Source organism: Trichomycterus rosablanca, chromosome 8, assembly GCF_030014385.1.
Source record: "Trichomycterus rosablanca isolate fTriRos1 chromosome 8, fTriRos1.hap1, whole genome shotgun sequence".
Taxonomy (NCBI): Eukaryota; Metazoa; Chordata; class Actinopteri; order Siluriformes; family Trichomycteridae; genus Trichomycterus; species Trichomycterus rosablanca.
The window spans coordinates 28,202,491-28,220,342 of record NC_085995.1 but is presented as its reverse complement, the minus strand read 5'-3'; the positions used below and the strand labels follow the sequence as shown (position 1 = coordinate 28,220,342).

Genomic DNA, 17,852 nt, shown 5'->3' with positions numbered 1-17,852 from the left:
GGGGTCTTCTGCAGTGGAGGAAGTTAAAATTTTATACAATTAGATTGGGAGGGGAGAAAATTTCGCAAAAATCCAAAAATATATATTTTTATTATTATGTTTTAGTAATCATTAGGTAGCACAGTCGCACATTTTTCATTGTGCCATCATATTTAAATAGGTTGTTCCCAAGACCTTTAAATTATAAAGTTTGGTACTACTGTCTTGACCTGCATTCGAGTCTCAAAAGTGCCATCTGCCAAGTGGTAGAGGAATACAGATAGAGCAGCATAGTCTACCCTATCAATTGTGAAAAGATGCTGCAATCAGCTTCATACATTTTGGAACAGTCCAACTGTTGTATAACCAGCAGAGGCTGCTAGAGTGCTCAGAGAAACTGAGTTTATTCAAAATACTAAAAATAGGGATTTGCAGTCATGGCATTTAGTAGACACCTTTACCCAAAGCTACTTAAAGTTGTGACCATGTACAGTCCAAGCAATTGGAGGCCTTGCTGAAGTCCCCAATTGTGGCAACTTTCACAGTCGTGAGGCTTGAACCAGCAACCTTCTGATTTTTAGTCTATCACTACCAAACAGGGAATTAATAGTCTCGAAAATACTAACACAGCATCTTACACCTTATGTACCGTTTTACCACAAATGTATCTATTGCCTGTTTTCACAATAAAAGGTTAACACAAGTATGTTTTTCTCATCCTCCAGGGTCTTTTGGCTTTTAATGACACCCCGGCTATAGTAACAAACCAGACCAGAAATGTAGCAGAAGGTGAGATGCATGATTAAATATTGCATACTTTCACAATTAAAGTGTAATAATGTAACATTTCCTTTGACGTAATGTTGACCGACCTTCTTCCATCCACCTTGCTTTGGTTTTAGGAGTGCGAGGTTTATTGAATAACATCGGCAACAACATCACCAGGTTCTCCAGGTTGTTCCCGATTCAGGCTACTGTCAACAACTTTACAATTTTTATCAGTCACACACACTCACGCATCGAGGACATGTACCCAGAGATTGACCAAATGGACTTCTACAGGTACTGTCTGTGCACACAGCAAATTAACTTTCCAGATGAAAGCAAGATTAAGACCAAGACTGATTTAACAGGCTTTTGTTTAAATGTTTGGTGGAAATACACTTTGCCCAGCAGCATTTCTCAGCCAGCTTGGGTAACATGTATGCAGCAGAGATCACAACTGCAATGGGCAACTGGACAGGACTAAATATTGGAAAAAGAAAAAATACCAAAACCTTTTTAATAATTTACTAAACTGTCTAGGAAAAATAAGTATTAATACCTCCTTATTATTGTACTTTGATCCAGCTTTGATCCAATGAAACACGTTATCTTACAAACAGTGTGGATAAATTCCTTACTCATTTTTTTAAATAACATTCTGACTGCAGGTGGGTCGGTTGCATCACTCTGTGCTGTATGGTGGCACTTATATTGGCCTTCAACTTCCTGGGGCTTTTATGTGGAATTTTGGGATTTGACAGACATGCCTCTCCGACCACTCGTGGCTGTGTGTCCAACACTGGAGGGAACCTGCTCATGGCGTGAGTGATGCTTTTAAATTAGACCTACATTATAAGTGTGCTCTAGCAATAATTTCAGGTCTTATAAATATAATGTTTTATCTCTGGTAGTAACTAAAGCAGCCCTGTTTACTCACATGCTGTATTTTTTATTTGTCTCTCAGTGGTGTAGGTTTTAGTTTCCTGTTTTGTTGGGTGCTAATGGGAGCAGTGACGGTCACATTTTTGGTGGGTGGAAATCTGGAGAAACTGGTGTGTGAACCTTTCCACTCCAGGCAGCTGTTTAAGGTAAGAACTTTATACCACACTTGGTTGTGCTTGAATGTTTTCTTGGCAGAATTAGGTCCCTTAATACTAAAAATGTCATGGAGTATTGTTGCTGACCATGTGCACAACTTACCCATTTTTAAATGGCTTCATCCAGCATGCCACAAGCATACCATACATCCATGCCACAAAGCACAAGTTATAAAGCACAAGTTATCACAAACTTCCATTATCACTTAGTTCAGTCTAATGGATGGATGGGTGGATGGATGGATGCATGGATGGATGCATGGATGGATGCATGGATGGATGGAAGAAAGGAAGCAAGGAAGGAACTAACTAACTAACTTTAGGTTTAAACTCTAAAGTACTAGCTAAACAGCTGCCCTGTCCACTGAGAAAGTAAGTGCAAATTTGCTCTGGATTACCAAATCTGACCCAAAATACAATTTATATCATCAAAATCTGACATAATTTACAATCTTCGTAATTAGAATTGGACATCCAGGAGACTTTAGCCATTAAGTAAATTGGATTATTATGTTTAGCTTACTTAACGTTTCTGTTTTCCAGGTCTGTATAAATTAATAGTTTGTTTGTTTGTTTGCTGTTTAGGTGTTGGACACTCCAAATCTGGTGCACCCATCATGGAAGAACTTCATCCCTGGCTACCTGTACAATGATCCAAATTTGGACCTTACTGTGGACAACCTTTACAGGTGAAGAATAGTTGACATGTATTTAGCTTCAAGCTGTCCTTTTTATAATTGTTTGAAGGAGTCAACTCTTTCTGATACTATTATTTCATTTTCCTCAACCACTTTATCTAGGCCAAGATCGCAACCGGTCAGATTTTACCTGGAAACACAGGGCACAAGGCAAATATTGCCTTGGTGAGCCTCAATAATGTCCTAACCACCTCATTACACTGAACTAAGGGTGCCAATACATTGCAGGGCTTTGGTCACCTATCCCCCTTAGACATAGCCAATGATGAGATTTGAACCCAGATCTCAGCAGTGGTTGAGTCATATAAAAGACACTATTACTTTTTATTTCTCGTGAATGTTAACAATATAAGGTGCAAGTATTTACTCTAAGTTAACAAGTGAGTGTGTGACTGTGTGTTCCAAACTCCTTATACCGATCTTTATAGACTTTGGGGTACAGTCATGCTGGTACAGAAAAGGGTATTTCCCAAAATGTTTTGCAGAGTTTGAAGGCATATAACTCTATAGACAATTAATTTTTTCACACCTTTTAGCAATGAGTGTGGCTAAAGCTCCTCACCTCGATCATTACTAACATATAAACGTGTATTATAATACAGCAATTTACCAGTCAGTAGAACTAAGATCAGCACCTGTGTGTTCCAGCAGGGGGCAGTAAAGCGTCAAATTAGACGCCCACATTAACTAAACAGTTCAAAAGTGATACAGAAAATCAGTTAATATTAGATTTACATACATTCTTTCATAATATTTTTCTTTTCTCTCTCTCTCTCTCTCTCTCTCTCTCTCTCTCTCGTTTGTTCTCTATATATTTCTCTATCTTTGTTTGCAGTAACTGTAAGGAGAACAGAGGGATTCATTCTGCCCTTCACCTGGATAAAGTGTTTAACATCTCAGCCCTGCTTAACACCAGCTTGGTAAGTACAAAAACTGCTTAGATGAGTTACAGTAAGTAATGTCATAGCATATGGTTTATATTGCATTAGGATTAACTTTCCTGATACTGATTGTTTCTGGAGTTTTCCTCCTTATTTAAAACTGACAATCCTTGTATGCCTGTACCCTACACTGTACGTGTTGATTGTTTTGGGATTTTAGGGCAGTACACAAGAAATGTTTCACAGTCGGGTATCCCCTAATGATACAATGATCTTCACAGCATGCCAGTCTAAATAATAATAATTGGAATAATAATGATAGGAATTAATTTAATGAGATTCATTTTATAATTGAGTGAAGTGTACAGTATTGAACCTTATCAGTGAAGTCACAAATACACACATTAATGTAAAGCAGGAGTTAGCAGAAGTGGAGGACAGAATATGAGTGATGTCACCAAAAACAGCGTTAGATCTCACGCAAATGGTATATTACGTGCTTTAGAGCATCACATTTCAAGCAGTATACAATCATTGTGGTCTGCAACTATAATAACACATCCAAAGCAACATTTCAGAGCAGGGAAACGCAGTGTTTTTAGTGCCTTAACCCATGGTTTAAAAAAAAATGGGTTGCAGAGAAAAATAATTATAATAGTTAAATAAACTTATTGGCAGATGCCCCTTTATGGAGGATTTATGTAACGTATTTAAAACCACAGTGGGACAAGATTGTACAGAGAGTAGGATGCATTTCTTGTGTTGTCTGGGTCACATAAAAAAAACATGGACAAAATGTGGGTCGCTTGAAAAAAGTTTGAAAAAACCTGCCTTAACCTACAGCCAAAAAACACGCCATGTAGGAATGAAAAACAGACTCACTAGTGATGTTCAGAGTTTAAAAAAAGACATGTGACTATCTTTTATCTAGGCAAACTTGTCAATAACTTTTTTGTTGAAGTCTACCAATTCATGAACTAATTAATTGTCAATTGATTTTCTATAATTAAAAATTTAACTTGTATTAAATTGTCAACTTAAATTATTATATTGCTTTGCTATAAGTAGTGGCTGACTAACAGTACTGTGATGGTTATGGCTAGCTATGTAGCAACGCCAATACGATGTTTACTAAACATTTTGTACATAGGCCTATGTAAAACTATTTTCTACTTGCTGCTCTCAGCAAGAGACCAACATGATTGTGCCCCACATTACTGAAATTTCGTTGAACAAGTGCACAAGTGTTTTCAACTGCACACATAGATAGACTGAATCCTGGGGGCCCCATGTAATGATCCCTTTTGAGATGGTCCCCAACACAGACAGTGAAGATCAAACATACCACATTAAACTAAACTCACATCTCTATATATCTGAAAGATCTGAAAACTAGGTATCATTTTTCAATTAAAACAATCACTATAATGTAATAAATGCTAAATGTGGGTGTAGTTGGTCAGTGACTGGAAAATTTTACCTGGAACTAGTCCACAAGTATACATGCAGAAATAAGAAAAAGCACAAGCATTTGCTTTTATTCTGACTAAAGATGTGCTTTCTGCATGTCAAATTGTCAAGATTTTGACCCACCTGGTAAACACTAAAGTTAGCTTCTGTTTACAGAAATGTGGTATAAGTCAAGAAACCATTCAGAAGCAGAAAAGCAAACCTTTTACTTAACCCACAGCATCATGCTATGTGGTATTTCTCTAAATATATCCAATCCTTAAAGAATCACTATGCTCAGGATACCTCAATTTAAAAAAAAAAAAAATTCCAGCTAATTGGCAAACCAACAACTTCTGCTTGTGAAAATATGAAGCCATGCAGGGTGTCTAGCACTGAGCTATTTAAATGAACTGTGTCCTTAAGCAGGTTTTACTAGGTGCCACAGGAAATGTCAGAATATGCATACAATTTCTTTTTTACCAGTATTTTCTTTGAGAATTTTATTTTTAGTGATATATGTGTCCCCTTTATTGCTTTAATGGCTTTAAGGGTGCAATTCTCAAAATCTGTGTGGAAAAGCATATGAGGTATTGATAAGGTATTAATCTGAGGCACAATTTGCACAAAGACTGTAGGTATTGTTTTCAGTAGAAGGGCGCTCAGGTGACAAGCTCTTCACTGGGGAGTTCTAATCTCAGCAGTGCCACTGACCTGGCAGGGTATCCACAAAGACACAATTCATAGTGTTTGAGGACGAAAGGCTGGACAGGGTCTTTTCCTGCTGTCATGTGTAATCTCTGGGACTGGTCCGAACACCTGTAGGACTGGGGGGTGTCACATGGAGCTCAGTGTGGCTCTTCGTATACACTACCCAACACTTTAGGTGATAAACAGCGGGCTCTCCAAACCAGCTCTCCTTGATCAGATTGGGGGTGGTGCAAGCGGCAGCAGATTCTCAATCCGGAATTATAGATAGATACAGTGCCTTGCAAAAGTATTCAGCCCCCTTGAACTTTTCAACCTTTTGCCACATTTCAGGCTTCAAACATAACGATATGAAATTGTAATTTTTTGTGAAGAATCAACAACAAGTGGGACACAATCGTGAAGTGGAACGAAATTTATTGGATATTTTAAACTTTTTTTAGAAATAAAAAACTGAAAAGTGGGGCGTGCAATATTATTCAGCCCCTTTACTTTCAGTGCAGCAAACTCACTCCAGAAGTTCAGTGAGGATCTCTGAATGATCCAATGTTGACCTAAATGACTGATGGTGATAAATAGAATCCACCTGTGTGTAATCAAGTCTCCGTATAAATGCACCTGCTCTGTGACAGTCTCAGAGTTCTGTTTAAAGCGCAGAGAGCATCATGAAGACCAAGGAACACACCAGGCAGGTCCGAGATACTGTTGTGGAGAAGTTTAAAGCCGGATTTGGATACAGAAAGATTTCCCAAGCTTTAAACATCTCAAGGAGCACTGTGCAAGCGATCATATTGAAATGGAAGGAGTATCAGACCACTGCAAATCTACCAAGACCCGGCCGTCCCTCTAAACTTTCAGCTCAAACAAGGAGAAGACTGATCAGAGATGCAGCCAAGAGGCCCATGATCACTCTGAATGAACTGCAGAGATCTACAGCTGAGGTGGGAGACTCTGTCCATAGGACACAATCAGTCGTACACTGCACAAATCTGGCCTTTATGGAAGAGTGGCAAGAAGAAAGCCATTTCTCAAAGATATCTATAAAAAGTCACCTGGGAGACACATCAAACATGTGGAAGAAGGTGCTCTGGTCAGATGAAACCAAAATCGAACTTTTTGGCCACAATGCAAAACGTTATGTTTGGCGTAAAAGCAACACAGCTCATCACCCTGAACACACCATCCCCACTGTCAAACATGGTGGTGGCAGCATCATGGTTTGGGCCTGCTTTTCTTCAGCAGGGACAGGGAAGATGGTTAAAATTGATGGGAAGATGGATGGAGCCAAATACAGGACCATTCTGGAAGAAAACCTGTTGCAGTCTGCAAAAGACCTGAGACTGGGACGGAGATTTATCTTCCAACAAGACAATGATCCAAAACATAAAGCAAAATCTACAATGGAATGGTTCACAAATAAACATATCCAGGTGTTAGAATGGCCAAGTCAAAGTCCAGACCTGAATCCCATCGAGAATCTGTGGAAAGAGCTGAAAACTGCTGTTCACAAACGCTCTCCATCCAACCTCACTGAGCTCGAGCTGTTTTGCAAGGAAGAATGGGCAAAAATTTCTGTCTCTCGATGTGCAAAACTGATAGAGACATACCCCAAGCGACTTGCAGCTGTAATCGCAGCAAAAGGTGGCGCTACAAAGTATTAACGCAAGGGGGCTGAATAATATTGCACGCCCCACTTTTCAGTTTTTTATTTCTAAAAAAAGTTTCAAATATCCAATAAATTTCGTTCCACTTCACGATTGTGTCCCGCTTGTTGTTGATTCTTCACAAAAAATTAAAATTTCATATCGTTATGTTTGAAGCCTGAAATGTGGCAAAAGGTTAAAAAGTTCAAGGGGGCTGAATACTTTTGCAAGGCACTGTAGATGGATGGATGGACGGATAGACAGACAGACAGACAGATAAACAGACAGACAGACAGACAGACAGACAGACAGACAGACAGACAGATAGATAGATAGATAGATAGATAGATAGATAGATAGATAGATAGATAGATAAACCTACTAAAAAGGTTTTAATACCTGAACACTAAGTAATTTTCTTTTATTTTGTGCAAGCTTGTTGGCCTTCTAACCAAATTAGAATCAAGTATTTGACACTGCTGTGGTGTAAAATCTTCATGATTTCTTAGCCAACTAATCAGAATCTGCAACTGCACCAACCAATTGTAAATACACACCAACTGTTTCTCATTTCCAGCCCTGCCTCGTCCTGTTTTTCTTTCACTCTGCTCTAATATCACTCATTCATCAAAATGAGGTTGATAATGAGTTGAGTCTGGGTTTCAACACTGAAGCAACAGTAAAGGAGTTCCTGATGGACCGGAGCTGAGAAACAAAGCAGCACTGTTTCAGCAGCCGAAGCATCTGTTTTTTATAACTTAGTATTCCTGTGCACCATATCTGAAAACACTACTGTTTCTTTTCTTTTACTAGTACACCAAGGATGTGTCTCGCAAGTTTGAAAATGTGAAGGTGGATTTGAAAACCATCACCTTGCTGGAGTCTGAGGGCAAACAGAATTTTATCAGCTTCACCAAGACTGAACTCACAGACATAGACTTTGCTGCATATATAGAGGAGGTAAAGTTCTGCCCTACAATACATTTAGGTTTTATTTCAATTCCTATCAGCTGTTGGCATTGCTTACCTTCTCTGTTGTTGAGTTACAAACAGAATTCCAAAAAAAATAACAGGAAAATAATTTTAAAAAAGTAATTTGTAAACTTTTACAGGTATTTAATTGGAAGCAGTGCCAAAAAGGACATTTAATGTTTCACCATATCAACTTTATATTTTTTTTAAATGTACACAAATTTCATGACTGCAACGCATTTTATAAAGGGGCAAATTAAGACCACGAGCACTGTAAAATGTTTTTAAAAAAGCACCTTTCTAAAACTGGTGATGCAAATGTGATTGAGTATAATAGGAGCATTAATGAAAGGTACAGTTGTTAATGAGCAAGTACAACTTAAGGTTGCAAAAAAAATAAAAATACTGCTTAGGAACAATTTTTTCTTCTTGAAAAATTGCAAGGAATTTAGGGATCTACAGACCTTAACATTATCGAAAGATTCAGACATTCCAGTAAAATTCCAGTGCATAAAGGGCAAGGCCAAAAGCCAATACTAAATGCCTGTGATCTTTAATCTTACAGAGGGCACGGAATAAAAAACAACATCCTAATGAATATAATAACATGAACTCTGGAATATGTTGGAAAGACCCTAAAGAAACACAGTTTGTCGCTGCATGTCTAGATGCATTTTAAGACTACACTATGTTAAGCGGAAAGCATTAACAACATTAACAGAAACCAGAAACTCTGCTGACTTCTCTAGGCTCAAGCTCATCTGGAACACCCAGGTGCAAAGTAAAATTGTGTGCTGTGGGCTGATGAGCCATTGAAAAATATTTACATTTTGGCAATAATGGACTTTGTGTTCTCCAGACCAAAGTGAAAAAAGCCACCCCAGATGTTCTAAAGGTTTAAAAGCCAGTGTTTGTCTCGTATGTGGGTGTGTTATTTCATTAACGTATAATGCTATCTAGACAAAACCTTTTTCAGGGAGGTCCCTGCTTGTTTTAACAAGCCAACTCCAAGAGATGTTCTGCACATGTTACCACAGCATTCTGTTGCAGTAAGATAGAGCAGGTGTTAAACTGGTGCGACTACAGCCCAGACCTGTCTCACATTAAAAACGTGTGGTGCATTATAAAGTCAGATAAATTGTTACTTTAAGCAGGAATGAGAAAAAATATAATTTCACAACTACAGCAGTTGGTGTTCTCAGTTCTCAAAGTATTACAAAGCATTAATACAAGGAAAAGTGAAGTAAGCAATGCCTTTAAACCTCAATTGCTTGGATTGTACATGGTGTAAATGTATTCATTAAGCATATACACTTTATGGATAAAGTAATGGGACAAACCTTCTGAGATTTGAATTCATCGGTTTCAGGTGAAATAAATCAATTATTGAAAGAAAATTTTAGACTTTCAACCTGTTCCAGCATGACTATACCCATATGCACCAAGCAAGGTCTATAAAGTCTTTAAAAAGCATGGTTTAAAGAAACTCCACTGGTCTGCACAGAGCCCTGACCTCAACCCCACTGAACAGATTTGGGATAGACACGGAACATCAATTAAAGCTTTCTTGACCAACATCAGAGCCGAGCCATACAAATGCTCCTTGACTGAATGGCAGAAATTCCCACAGGCATACTTTAAAGTCTTGTAAGAACTTCTCAGAAAAGGGACTTTTGTTATGACTGAAAATGTCACATAGAGGTCACTCTATTTTAACATAATTTGTTTTTTAAATGGGATGTCCAACAAGCAGGTGTCCAAATATTTTTGGCCATATAGTGTATAACATTCCTTCGCAATTCTGTCAAAAATTTATGTAAATTCTAGTATTAAATAACTAGTAAAACATCAGTTAGCATGCCCTGTAGCTATTGATCAGACTGAAACAACAGGAATTTTACAATAACTAGGTTTTGTGACAAGAACCACAGAATATGAGTTGATTTGAACATTTTAAAACACTTCTTTTTTTTATTTGTTTTGGGTAATATTTTGTTGTACTATCCAATTTCAAGTGATAGACTAAAACTAGAGCAATTTTTTCATAATAATTAAAAATCATAACGTTATAATTGCAAGCTGTCCTGCACTGATGCAGTAAAGCAGCCCTAAACACTGTTGCTACCATCATCATGCTTTACAGTTAAATTTCCTTATGTCTCTTTGCAGCTTAATAAAGGTGTTACCCGTGTTGACTTGCTGTCATTCGCTACTGATCTAGAAACTCAAGCTGAGCAACTGGTAAGTTCCATTTTTTTTCTCATTAACCCAAAGCAGCTCATCAAAGTGCTATTTAATTTAAGTAAACTAAAAGTTAAGTGAATAAGAAAGACGTGAACACACGTCTTATATTGCTAAAGGTTTTTTGCACGTGCAAGCACTCACTCCCACAAGCCTCCTATTCATTGTAGGAGTGTGGCAAGACAGAAATGATTAAGAGCTCAGATGTGTAATTTTTGTTCAGTGGGAAGTGTGTGTGCATGTTTTTTGTGCTTATTTAACTAGGCTTTGTATCAACAAGTGTACATGACTAGTTCTGATGGTAAATCATTTGTGTTTTTACGTGTAAATTAACACATGCACCGAGCCTGCACTGAGCTTGTGACGGTTAGTTATAATACAGCAAGTCATTATTTAACAACATTTTTGTGTCACTAAAAAAAAACTAGCATTGCATGTGAGCTAAATATTTGAAAAGTCCACATATTTACTGTTTTGTGAGATATGACTAAGTCTGCTGGGTCAGAAATATACATATAATACATGTGAATTTTGGTAATGTGCCCCATTTACCTTAATTAGCCACTTTTAATGTTCATTAACAAGCTTTTGGCACAAATGTTGTTGGGTTTTGTTTGTTACTTTTTAGTCATTGGCTTAAATTTTTAGTACAATTTATATTTTCTCAATAGGGTCAAGTTCATGACTTTGGGAAGGCCAATCCAAAAGAATATGTTTCTTCCTGACCTTGGCAAAGATACCATTTACATAGTACTTAAGGACAGTTGTTTATTCGAGGGTTCTTCAAAATGTTTTTGCACTTTTTTTATAAACTCTGTTTATTAAGAATTTTAAAAACAAATACATCACTTTTCTACAGAGACACTTTCCAATGCATTTTTCTCAGCATCGTACCAACTTTTTAATGCCATCAGCAAAAAATGTCTTTGGTTGAGCGTGTAGCCACTGATGCACTGCTGCTTTCACATCATCATCACATGAAAATCTTGGTTTCCTTAAAACTTCTTTGAGTGTCCAAAAAGGTGGAAATCAGATGGAGCTAAATCCAGACTATAAGCTCTCTCTCTCTCTCAGTCTCTCAGACACGACCAATTACTATTCTTTCCAATGAAAATATTAAAGTGGAGAAACGTTTTGAAGATCACTCGTACATATCATCTTGGAACCTGAAGTAATTGCTTTTTGAGATTGATACAGAAATCTTTCTCATTGTTATACTTGTGATTCAATCTAATGGATCCAGTTAAATAAACTGTATACAAAAAAGGAAAGGTAAAGATCCAAACATTTGCATCCAACTTCAGAAAGATTGGGATAGAAACATGCATTTACTAAAGAAATGTGTATTATTTGTTACTTTAGTAATGGTTTGTATCTGTGTTTCAGAAAAAACGCTCTGTACAAGATTCATTAAAGGCTCAGGCAAACACACTTCGACAGATCCACAACAAACAGGTTATCCCAATTCAACAATCCATGGTAATCAATTACTCATCTAATACTTTGTTTCATTACTGTATAATGGATGTTCTTAATATGTTCAGTATTTGATGACTAACCTCAATATGTGAAAGCTAAAACAAACCATTTATTTTAGAGAAGCAGTTACATATTGCTGTTTTTGCTAAAATACTGTGTTGTGGATTTGATTTTGACAGGATATTTCGTTTTTTTTTGCTATCGTTACCCACCAGTCTACACTTACTAATTCTTAAAGACAACTCCAAACACTATTCACTATTACTAAAGAATCACATTATCACTCAGACATTTTAGCCATGACTTTTAGCATGACTGTTCTCCTTTAATTAAAATCTTGTATATCAAAATAAAGCATTTTACTGGTGTATCATATATTTTAAAGCAACAGTTGGGACGAAAATGAAAATAAGTTAAAACTGATATTAAAATTGTCACCAATGTACATTTAAAGGGGCTAAAACCGTTTTAAGTAATTTATAAACTAATGTCATTTCACTTAATTTAAACAAACAACAAAAAAACAGCATTATGGTTAAATAGAATTTTTAATTATATTGATTAGTCTATTGCAGCACACCAGAACAGCAAATAGAGTGCATGCCACACAGCACCAGGGTCTTGGTAACCTTGATTCAATTCTTTCCAAGACTATCTTTCACAAAACATGCAAAGGGTGGATTGGTGCTCCGGCACATTGTGTATTCCTGACTTGTGCTTGGTTTTGGTAGAGGCAGGACCAATTGGTTCTCTGATATGGGTAATATGCTTAGTAAAAATAAATAAATAAATAAATAAATAAACTGAACGATTGGGTGATTATATCAACAATTTAGCATATCAGTCTGGCCCTTGGTTGCAATAAACATTTATTTAAATTTCTTAGTTTGTCCTAGTTTTGATGTGGGAGTGATTATGTCTTTGTTTTTTACTTGTTTCAATTCCAACTCCAAGAAATACTCAAAAGCAAGGGTAAGCATGTGTGTTTGGCTGGAAAAAAGCTGTGATGAACGTCGTATAGTTATGCATGACCATGAATGCTCCATCAGAAAAGTGATCATCAACCTTTTATTTGTTGTCATAAAATGTGCTTATATTATCCTATAGTCCACAAAATCCCACAATTTATCTATTGTATTTTAGTTCCCTTTTGTTATTAAGCATGATTTACTTTATTTTTAGTTGAACTTTTCATGCATGTTATTCCAGTAAATAAAATCCATTTGAATCCACAGTTCATGTATTTTGTTCTTCGGTCATATTCAGTCATGTCTGGCCTGTTATGAATAATGTTTTAACACTTTTCCAAGCAGCATGAGTTCAGTTGTTCCAATTATCTATACACTATATTTAAAATAATTATTTTTAATAATTATTATTTTTAAGAGGTCTGTAAAATAGAGCTGAACAATGAAGTTAAAAAAATTTGCAAGTAGACCTGTAATGTTCATTCTAAGCACTGAAGACTGTAGTGGAGGAAAGGTTTTTTTGGAAAAGAGGGTGTCTATAACATGACTAGCAAGAGAAATGTAAACAAGTAGCTTGGCTCTGTGTATTTAGGTGCTGTTACTTCAGTCTTAATTAAAATAAATTTGCTTTAATCACATAATTTCAACAGTTTCATGTCATGAAGAATGTCTAATTATTATCCCTTAATTGTAATAAGAACACTTTAGTATTGATCAGTGTATTTGTGAACAAATGATTACGATTACGATTAACGATATGCCACTTTCGTATTTTTGTATTATATTATATTACAGGCAAAATAATTGACCAGGATGTCAATTATTAGTAGTTTTAAAAAGTCTAGCATGTTTTTCTTCTTCTATTTTTAATTATTTTTGGTTTTAAATTACTACTACCAAGCCATGATTAGTAGCTTGTAGCATGTTGGTTTGGATCAACACTTTTCTGAAATGTCTATATAAAATGTATTATTTACCTCTGGTACCAAAGCTGCTGTTCAGCTGTAATGGAAAGGCAACATTAGCAAATAAGCAATATAAGTTTTTTTTCTCGTGTCATTCTCAAAACGTGACTTATCAATAAATTTATTGTGTTGCCTCTATGTTTTGTTCCTTATTAAAGAGCGCACTAAACCAAAGCATCCGCTTTTTGGAGAGGACAGCTTCAAATCTATCAGTAAGTGACATACTGAAGTTTTTAACTCTATTTCAGGGTGGTTGTAGTTCTATAAAGACTAGTTGTCTGAAATTGCATAGTACAAGTTTACGTCCTTAATAAGGATGCTCAGGGTGTGCAGTGGTAAATATGCTGTCTCACTACCACTGGGATTCAGGGTTTAAATCCAACACACAGACATGATTGACTGTGTCTAAATGGATGGATGATGCCCCATGATAGATTGCCGTCCTGTCCAGGGTGTGTTACTATATTGTGCCCAATGATTCTGGGTAAACCGGACCCACAACAACCCTGACCAGAATACAGCAATGGTAAAACATGAAAATAATATGAAGAAATAGATTTATTATTATTTTAAAAGTTACATTTAAAGGTTACAATTGATTGCATGCAGTTTATGTAAATAATTTTTAGCTGTAAATAATGTTTGCTTGCAATGACTAGACCTTGGGTGGATGCTCTTTTTATACGCATTCTTGATGACCTCACCTGTTACCAGTTAAACTGCTGAATGTGGAACCTTCAGTATTATTTGTATAACCTTATAAGGTTATAAGTCTTATTTTGCCTTTGTCCTAACTTTTTTGAGTGTGTTGCAGGCATCACATTCTATTGTTTTATATATTTACAAAATACAACTAGTTTGTCAGGGAAAACTCTGTTTTCTTTGTGTTTTTATCAGTTAAATTACAGTTTTTAGGGTTTTGTTTTTGCATTTTTAAAAGTGTTCCAACTTTTCTGAAAATAGGGTTTGTATATGTGAGGTGTTAATCAATTAAGTATTAAAAAGTATTAAAAAAAATTCTTTTTTTCAGAATAAAGTTTCATTAATACTCAGTGCCATTGATGCAGCACAGGATCTTATTTCTCAGAATGCAACATTTACTGTTACTCAGGTAATATAGCAAGCTGTTATATACATAACCTATTTAAAAGATGTTTGATGATCTGTATATGGACTGTTTAACTGTGTGTGTATGTATCTACAGGAAACTGAGAAATATAAACAGTCCATCATTGGCTACTTCAAACAATATGTAGACTGGGTCAAAACATCGGTGAGTATTATATACAAATATACGAAGGGTGAATTAGTCATGTGACCTGATGTCTGAAAGTGAGATATTTGGATTGATTGATGAATCCTTGTATCTGTGATTTGTTATTAGTCTGGGTCACAGTTGTTGTATGTACTTTATGCTTTTCTACAGCTGGCGATGGAGGTGGCCACCTGTAAACCTCTCAGTAACATTGTGGACACTGCAGAGATTCTGGCCTGCAGCTTCTTCTTGGACTCAATGGTAAGGGGTCTTGGATTCACAAAAGAATATGCATTCACATTTTATTTACAGATAATTATGTTTAATTAAATGACATACTAAATTTATCCTGTTCCACAATTAACACACCTAAATAGAAATTAATTTTGAAACTTGTTAGAGAAAATGGCAGCACGGACTGGATAAAATACTGTGCCATTGTTTACATTTGGGCCAGTATACTTTAAGAACAAACACCTCTTCTAATTTTGGAATTCATGTGTTTCAGCCACAGCAATTACTAACGGGTGTAAGAAATTAATTAAATAAAAGACAGATATGTTTTTTTCGAGTATTAGTTTAGCATTTTCTTGTCCCAGCATGACTTTTAAAGAAAATCCAGTGGCCTGCACAGAGCCCTGACCTCAGCCTCACTGAACAGCTTTGGACTGAATTGAAACATAAATTGAGGCTTTCTGGACCAACATCAGCTATACAAATGCCCTTTTGACTGAATGGGCACAACTTCTCACAGAAATACTTCAGAGAATTGTGACAAGCCTTCTCAGAAGAGTGGTTGTTGTTATAGCTTAAAAGATCACACAGAGGTTACTCTATTTTAATACCATTTGTTTTTGAAATGGGATGGCCAACCAGCTTAAGGTCAGGTGTCCAAATACTTTAGGCAATAAAGTGTTGTTTTGTCTGAAAAATAAGATTATCAAAGAGCCTATATTTTATGTTTTGTACTCTCTATCATGTTTCAGATTTAAAAGAATGCATGATGAGTATAAACTGTTTTATTTTGTGACTATATAGTCTCATTGCTCTAGTGGAAATGTAAAGAAGTAAACACTGGGTATCAAAATCTGCAAAATTGGCATATGAACTACTTTAATGAAAGAGAAAAAAATGTTTCTACTACACAATACATTGCATTTGATTTATGCTCCAATAATTAGTGGTTGCTAAATAAACATTTGCAGTATTTATGGGATTACATTTTTCACTAAAGGAACACTGTGTTCCGTAGCTAATATGGCTCATATGTGTACACAACGTTCAATAGCACAGTGGTCAATATTACACATGGTTCTGTTTGGCTAAGCATGAATGGAACAGGACCGGCTATGTGCATTCTCAAACCCCCAGTGTTAATCAACAGAAAAAGGAAATAGGGGTGCAGGGTGCAGGGTGCATGGACTGTTCTGCATTTGTGAGTGTGAATGTGTTTGTGTGTGTTTGTGGAGGGGGTAGAAGGGTATGATTAGAAGCAGAAGGAATTTATGCAGGGTCATGTTATTTTGACCTCTTATGAGACACCGTGGTAATACAATTTACAAACCCTGTTTCCAAAAAAGTATGGCACTTCCATTAGTGAATATGTTTGTTAGTCCCGAACTCTTGACTATAATTGTTTACACAAAAAGCTGTATATATAAGCAAGAACAGGACAAAAAGGACAAAGGCATGAACCCATTGACATGACTCTGCACTACAACCTACAATTAACAGGAAGTATCGCATCCTTCTAACCCCCTACAATAATTAGCTCCAGAATCTAATCATTAGGTGATTCTGTTTAACTGCTGAAGGAACTATTCTGATCTACAATAAATTGTTCTTTAGCTTCCTGATTTAATAGCACTACAGTCTGTTCCTGGCTATGTATTCACTAACCAGCTTATCAGGATAAATTCCATTTTACATGCATTTCTTTGGGCATCATGTTTCCTTCGCATTTAGATTTTTCTTATTGATGCATTTTTCTCCCCTTTTGTTCACCAATTTAGCATAGCCAATTTGTCTTCCGCTGTTGGAGACCCTGATCATGTCCGAGGAGGGTATATTTGCCCCTTCTTATTTGCCCGTACTTTGGTGGATTCGCACACGGAGAGTCACACATCGATCCCTGCATTACTCCACCTCTGTACAAGCGTCTCAGGCTACTAACCAGGGTCTTTACAACCTGGTTAGTAGTTAGTCCGGTCTTTTCCCAACCAGCAGACTTTTACACCCTGATATTTTAAAGCCAAAGTTAAATGGTTTCTCTTTTATTAAAGAATAGCCACTAGGATCCTGATGGGTATATGTTTCACACTGGCAGAAAGGAACAGTCTCTGTGCTTGACTCTAACAACTTTTAACCCCATTGTTTTGCTTCTCTTTTATAAAAAGTTTTAGTGTAATCATGATTTGTCAAAATCTATCACAGTTATGGCACCATTATGACAAATTTTAAGAAATACAGGAGGTGGATAAAATATTACAAACACCATATAATAAAACAAGCCTGACTTATATGAGAAAAAATAGCTTAACTGACAGTGTTATGCATTAGCTATAAGAGAGCTTTCAGCAGTGTTAATCCTAGTGACAAACAGATATCTTTTATGATAGTCGCTAATTGCTTGAATCCTACAGCCACAAAACAAATACAGAATTAAATGAGGCAGTCTCAACAATAGCTGCACATTGTGGGCCTCAGTTTTTTTTTTTTTTTTTTTTACAAAATTTACATTTACATTAATAGT

General features: G+C 36.3%; 1 protein-coding gene across 1 annotated transcript in view; it reads left to right on the top strand.

Annotated features, from left to right (window-relative positions):
• The window catches only part of prom1a (prominin 1a), a 78,115-nt gene that overhangs the window by 47,619 nt on the left and 12,644 nt on the right, over window positions 1-17,852 (top strand). Inside the window, exons 10-22 of the mRNA XM_063000645.1 lie at window positions 705-768; window positions 882-1,041; window positions 1,413-1,565; window positions 1,709-1,832; window positions 2,427-2,530; window positions 3,375-3,459; window positions 8,034-8,180; window positions 10,362-10,433; window positions 11,820-11,912; window positions 14,004-14,057; window positions 14,876-14,956; window positions 15,050-15,118; window positions 15,272-15,361. Of these exons, the coding sequence (XP_062856715.1) occupies window positions 705-768; window positions 882-1,041; window positions 1,413-1,565; window positions 1,709-1,832; window positions 2,427-2,530; window positions 3,375-3,459; window positions 8,034-8,180; window positions 10,362-10,433; window positions 11,820-11,912; window positions 14,004-14,057; window positions 14,876-14,956; window positions 15,050-15,118; window positions 15,272-15,361 (1,296 nt within the window). The remainder of the gene's footprint in view (window positions 1-704; window positions 769-881; window positions 1,042-1,412; window positions 1,566-1,708; window positions 1,833-2,426; window positions 2,531-3,374; window positions 3,460-8,033; window positions 8,181-10,361; window positions 10,434-11,819; window positions 11,913-14,003; window positions 14,058-14,875; window positions 14,957-15,049; window positions 15,119-15,271; window positions 15,362-17,852) is intronic.